Consider the following 6,682-nt stretch of genomic DNA (forward strand, 5'->3'; position numbering starts at 1 on the left):
GCCAATCTTCTTGAGCCTGTGGCCAATGTCTGAATTCATCCATCATATAAAAATATACTTCAGAGTAGCTACAATTAATAAACCAAACCATGGCTTCAGATCCTTGTTTGATAATCCTTGACTAACTATAGAGCAGGAAGGTGGCATGGTATATCCCAGGGGTGGCCAAATTTGCTTAACATAAGAGCCTCATAGAGCTGAGAGCCGCAAGACGTGAACATCAGATGTTTGAGAGCTGTGAGGCGAGGGAGGAAGGCAAATAAATGGGGGTTGGAGGAGGGAGAGAGAAGTGGAAAGAAAGCAACTTTAACTTGAAGTGCATTCTCCAAGCCGCCAGCTAGCTGGGCTTGGAGCAGTGATTTAAAGAGAAAAGTGCCTTCTCCAAGCTGGCTGATTTGGGGGAGGGGGGCCTTCAAGAGCCACACAATTTGTGTGAAAGAGCCACAGTTTGGCCACCCCTGGTTTAGAGCAAGGACCCAAATGTGGTGACAATCAACACTTTTCCTGGGGCCCACTAAGTGTTTTTAGAAAGTAGGCAAGGCCAGGTGGGGCTATTGCTCAGCATGGCTTCTGATAGGCCACTGGAGATTTGATTGGCTGTGCAGATTTTAAAAATGCAAACAAACCCATAGCTTTGGCAGCAGCTGACACCACAGCACACTGCACCGTGTGGCTGAAGGTAAGCTCTGGCAGCAATAATTTTTTTTTTGTTTTGGCTGGCTCCACCTCTCGTAGAAGCCATTTTGTGGTGGTGCTCTCCATGCTGTGTTTGAATTCCACATATGCCTTCAGGCTCAAGGGGTTTGGGGACCACTGATCTCGATTCTGTAGTAGAGAGCATTTTGCAATATAGAATTTTTAGCAGGCGATTATGAAATCCAAATATATACAGAAATAACCTCTGTAGCTCCAGTATAACTTTAATTTTAAAAAAATGGTTGTTGTTATTGTTGTTGTTAATTGGGCTTAATTAATCGCCCAGTCCCAGCTCACACCAGACTCTGGGCGATGTACAATAAAACAATAAATAAGTTAAAAAGTTAAAGTAAGTTATCGTTCAGCAAGGGCTTCGATTTTGCATGACCCCATCTGAAACTGTAACTGTTGAATTTTAACTGTGAGGTGTTTTGTCTGATTTTGCTTTTTCGTTTTGTTTTGAAATCGCTTTATCTCTGAGCCCATTTGGGAAGGGCAGGATATAAATGTGAAGAAATAAAGAAACAAATAGAGCACAGCGAAAATAACAAATATCTCAGATGGCATCCTGTGAATTTTTCTACATTCTGGACTCCCAGAGCGTCATGTTGGGGGTGGGGAAGGGAACTTACAAAGCATCTGTGGGGCGGGGGGAGTAGGAAAAGGAGGCACCAGCCAAGTAACAAACCGTTGCTGCCCCCAACCAAAGGCCTGGCAGAATATCTCGACTTACAGGCCCTGCGGAATTGCATAAGGTCCTGCAGGGCCCTGATCTCATCTGGCAGAGAGTTCCACCAGGTTGGGGTGGAACTCTCTGTTATAAGGAGTCCCCCACACCCCCGTCCCCTTACCATGACGAACTGGCTGTTTATCTTCTTTGTTAACCCTCAGATCACCTTTGCTTCTTTTTATTCCTCGTTTAGGCAGTTGACAACCGTTCTTGAAGGTTATTTATTTCCTGCTGACATTTCTTTCCATTTGGTTCCGTAGACAGCGTAGAAGATGAAATTGAAATGGCCACCGTCCGGCATCGGCCCGAAGCCCTCGAACTGCTGGAAGCCCAGAGCAAATTCACAAAGAAGGAGCTTCAGATCTTATATAGGGGTTTCAAAAATGTGAGTGGTCTTTTGTGTTTTAAACTTAGCAGCACGTTTGTGTCAACAAACTCACAGAAAGCAGGGGACATCATGATTCTCATGGTGTCGAAAAGTTGCTACAGGGTGATTAGAATCTTTGGTTATGACTGTAACATGCTAAGGAAATTCTGTGATGATGGTAATCGGGTGGAATTCTAGCAGGAGCTCCTTTGCATATTAGGCCACACACCCCTAATGTAGCCTATCCTCCAAGAGCTTACAGAAAAGCTCTTGGAGGATTGGCTACATCAGGAGTGTGTGGCCTAATATGCAAAGGGAGTTTCTGCTAGAATTCCACCCCTGATGGTAATGATGATCACTTTTAATAGCGATTGGCTGAATATTATCATGTGACAAAGGACAGGAGAAGGGCAGAGGGTGTGTGTGGACCATGTTGTCAAAAAGGCAAGATGCCAAAGCCTAAGCTGAAAGACCTAAGAAAGGAGATGAGGAAGTGCTCTGTCAGAAGCAGGCCAGGCAGAGGGTGCGGTCAAATGAGCTGTTTGATTCAATATCATTGCTGTTACCCTTTGGATTGAAAAGGCATGTTCAAACAGCATTTTCTGTAGGGCTTTTTTTCCTGGGGGGACGCGATGGAACGGAGTTCTGGATCTTCTTTGTGGAAACAAAATTCTCCAAAAAAAAAAAAAAAATGTTCAAAAGTTCATGAGAGGCAGCCATGTGTTTCTCCTTCATTTCCTTCTGGAGAGTTCCGTCACCTCTTTTTCCAGAAAAAAAAAAAGTCCTGATCATCTGTATCCCCTCCCCAGTTGCCCCGCCTCCTCATTGTTACCCATATCCGATAGTGAGTTTTGTGACACCAGGGAGAAGTCTGGGGTTTATGGATCTAAGAGGTTTCACTCTGCATTTCTGGATGTCTGAACTCTGTGTTGCAAAATGAAGCATTTGGGAAGTCTGAACCTTCCGTTGCACTTTCAGTCTTTAAAAAAAAAAAAAAGCAATGTGCCAAATCTTCATGCCAGGGTTGTGAAACACTGCTTGTGTGTTTCCATGCCACAATATTTTGTTGGAATCAGGAGCCCTTGGAGAGGTTGTTTTTGAATGACACATTCAGGACAAAAAAAATCCCTTTCTCCTGTTTTTTTTTTGGTAGGACAGTGCTGGAAATAGTCCCTAGTTAGGCACCCGTATCGGTGGCTATGATTCCACCCCTGGAACTTTACTGCAGATGACATCACTGTATTCCTCTGGTGGAGGATAGAGTTTGTAAATTAACCAGAGAAGCCGGTGGTCGATGGAGGTCTTTGCTAGTTTTTCTTATAGTCTGGCCCGAGGTATCCAGTCAAAAGCATTTTTCAGGTCAATAAAAACTGTGTGCAGTTTTCCCTTATTGGCGACCATGATTCCACTCCAGGAACTTTACTGCCAGCCGTATCACCAGTATTCCTCTGGCAGAGGAATTTCTCTCACAGCACTTGGCAGATAGGGTTGCCAAGTCCAATTCAAGAAATATCTGGGGACTTTGGGGGTGGAGCCAGGAGACATTGGGGGTGGAGCCATAAGCAAAGTTGTGACAAGCACAATTGAACTCCAAAGGGAGTTCTGGCCATCACATTTAAAGGAACCACACACCTTTAAATGTCTTCCCTACATTAGAAATAATAAAGGATAGGGGCACCTTCTTTGGGGGTTCATAGAATTGGTCCCCCTAGTCCAATCTTTTTGAAACTTGGAGAGCATTTTGAGAAGAGTCATCAGATGCTATGCTGAAAATTTGGTGCTTCTACCTAAAAAAACAATCCCTCCAGAGCCCCAGGTACCCCCAGATCAATTCTCTATTATACCCTATGGGAATCCATCTCCATAGGGAATAATGAAGTGCCTGGCAGACATTTCCCTCCCCCACCCCATTTCTGACGACTGAAGAAGGGGATTGGCATCTCTACTCAGGAGTTGCTGAACTTCCAACTTCTTCAAAGATAGCACAGAGCAACCAAAGGTTCAAGTTTACCTTTCCAATGCAAATGACCTCTGAAAAGAGTGTTCAACCAACGGAGGGTCTGTTTTCACAGGCACTGGGAGCAGCCAGGTTGTTCTGCCTGCTCACCCCGCCCCCCCTTCAGCCTTAAAGACACAGACACACCATCCCAAGAGGAAGCCTTTGGAGGTGGAAAGGCACATGGTGGCTGTGGGGCGGGGCTTCCCTCCACCGGCCAGCTGACTGGGAGCAGGAAGGAGCCTGGGAAAGCGGGAGAACCCCCGCTGGGACCTGGGGATTGGCAAGCCTATTGGCAGAGGAATTGCTGAGCTGTCGAGAAGGAGCAATGCTTTGAATATGCACTTCTGCCCATGAGCAAAAAACAAGTTTTTCAAAGGATGCTTCCTGACTGACCACTCTGTGGTTACCATACGGCAGTAATCTCAACAGTCAACCATGGCGTGAGCATGCGGTTCAGCGGCTTAAGGGTAGATGATGAGACAAAATTCTCTGTCCCCAAAAACTGGGTAAAATTAGAAGCGTGGCCAAAACTCACTAAACCAGGTAAGTTCCAAACCAGAACTGGCAACTCTGTCTGGACTTCAGAGGCGATTGGGGGAAGGCAATTTGAGGTTAATTTTTCCGACTGCCTGCACAGTTTTCATCTATCAAAACAGACCCCTTTGATGTTACTAGCCTTAGAAAGAAGGATATATATTTTCCTTCTCCCAAGAATAATAACATTGCAGGGGGGGTGGGTTATCATTTTTGATAGGTGACATCATGGAGCACTGGATTCAACCCCCTTCTCCATGCCCCCGTGTTGCTGATTAAAATTTGAGTTTTGCACGATTGCAGTTCACTTTTCAACAAATGCTAGGAAGATCCATCCCAGGTTCTGTCGGCCAGTCTTAGCCTGGCTCTGTATCTTTTGATTTTGGAATGTGGAGGTGACATCACCAAACATCACCAGGAGAGCCAGTTTGGTGTAGTGGTTAAGTGTGCGGACTCTTATCTGGGAGAACCTGGTTTGATTCCCCACTCCTCCACTTGCACCTGCTGGAATGGCCTTGGGTCAGCCATAGCTCTGGCAGAGGTTGTCCTTGAAAGGGCAGCTGCTGGGAGAGCCCTCTCCAGCCCCACCCACCTCACAGGGTGTCTGTTGTGGGGGAGGAAGGTAAAGGAGATTGTGAGCCGCTCTGAGACTCTTCGGAGTGGAGGGCGGGATATAAATCCAATATCATCATCATCATCATCATCATCAAACACTTGGTTATTGGAAACTGCAGCTAAAAGTGTTCTTATGATGACTTTGATGTAACAGGGATGAGTGTGAAGATTGGGCAGGAATGGGATCGATTTAAGTGCCAACGCAGATCTTCGTTCAGTCATAGAAGTGAGACCTATTGCTGTTACATCTTTGCCACACTATGATGAAGGCTCTGAGTACTAATTAACTTGACTTCTCCAGTGTTCGGAAATACTTGTTCCTTGCAGTTCACATCAACACTACTGAAAGAGTGAGAAAATAAAATTACAAAAGCTCTGAAAAAAAATGCACCACACATCTTGTTACATTTTATAGTGGTGTTCACTGCAGAGATCCTGCATTAGGGTCTAGCACGGGGTCACATCCAACTGTAGGTTATTGCTTTTAACTCTAGTTCATATACATAAGATTTTGCATGGATTGGATCACACCCCCTTTTAATGGACTATCGGAGTTCATGCCCATTGCAAGATATGTGTGTTATGTTATGTAATAAAATCGCGGCTTTATTTTTTTTTTTGTAGCAGGAACTTCTTTTTCATATTAGGCCACCATACACCACCACACACCAATCTTCCAAGAAGATGAAGATATTCTCCCTTGGCCCCCCCGGGGGAGGCAGGGAACCCTTAGAGCCTCAGAGTCAGTCTTCCAAGAGAACTTCAGAGCTTCAAAGGGGGAGGAGAGGGGGGAACAGCCATGGGCCTAATTAAAGCCATGGGTGGGCCGGTTGTGGCCCATGGGCCATAGGTTTGACATCCTTGCCTAAAAGAAAGTACAATTTGGCTTCAGTTGTAGGGTCAGGGGTCTGAGTTCTAAAACAAAATGTTCTTTCTTTCCAGGCTCAGAGGCCAGGAAAAGGGTTTATAGACTATCTCTTTGATCTGCTTTGGTCTCCTTCTGTCTTGGGAGGGACGAAGTACAGGACTCTGGACACTCTTGTTATGTGTCCCTGCTTCAGTTTTTTTTTTTTAATTATCCTTCTGGGTTATTGGCTCCTATCTCCCCTCAGGACTTGAACCTGGGTCTTCAACCCACATTAATGGATGGCTTTGAGCCAGTTTCACCATTCTCCTTTTTCTCTTTGGCCTTGTACTTCACCCTTGAGTGATGCACAGTGCATAGCGTATATGGGCATTTGCAATATTTGTATTTCAGTATGGGCTGTTCGGTGTCGAGTGCCATTGTGATTCATTGAGTGTGCTAATAATTGCCTTCAATCAGCAATCTCTGGTTTCACCTTATTCACAGTCACTGTATTCATTCTACACTTACGCAATGAGCCTTGCTACTTTGTCAGCAATACCTTTCCATTACTTGAGTGACGTCCATTATAGTATATTATTGCAAAGGGCCTCCTGTTCCCATTACAGAATATAACGTTGCCAAATCTTACCTGGCTCCCGGCAGGGGGAAGTTTCTCTTGCACACTTTGCATGCGTGGCACGATGATGTTGCCTGGGAGTGATGTCATCGTGCCGGGCACGTCACACAAGGACACTCTAGCAATATGGGTAAAAACTCTATGGTGCCATAGAGTTTTTACCCAAATTGGTAGAGTGTCCCCCATGTGACATGCTCAGTGTGATGACATCAGTTCTGAGTGAGGTCTTCACGTCAGGCACGGTGGAGCTCTTGGAG

At 45.4% G+C, this 6,682-nt stretch overlaps 1 protein-coding gene across 7 annotated transcripts in view; it reads left to right on the plus strand.

Moving 5' to 3' along the window:
• Positions 1-6,682, plus strand: part of KCNIP4 (potassium voltage-gated channel interacting protein 4) — a 538,048-nt gene that overhangs the window by 453,106 nt on the left and 78,260 nt on the right. For 6 of the 7 annotated variants that reach the window (XM_060246240.1, XM_060246239.1, XM_060246237.1 and 3 more), the window contains exon 2: positions 1,687-1,811. In XM_060246240.1, coding sequence (XP_060102223.1) covers positions 1,687-1,811 — 125 coding nt within the window. The remainder of the gene's footprint in view (positions 1-1,686; positions 1,812-6,682) is intronic. The other variant, XM_060246241.1, reaches the window with a different exon arrangement.

This window comes from Heteronotia binoei, chromosome 9 (genome assembly GCF_032191835.1).
Source record: "Heteronotia binoei isolate CCM8104 ecotype False Entrance Well chromosome 9, APGP_CSIRO_Hbin_v1, whole genome shotgun sequence".
In the NCBI taxonomy this organism is placed as follows: Eukaryota; Metazoa; Chordata; class Lepidosauria; order Squamata; family Gekkonidae; genus Heteronotia; species Heteronotia binoei.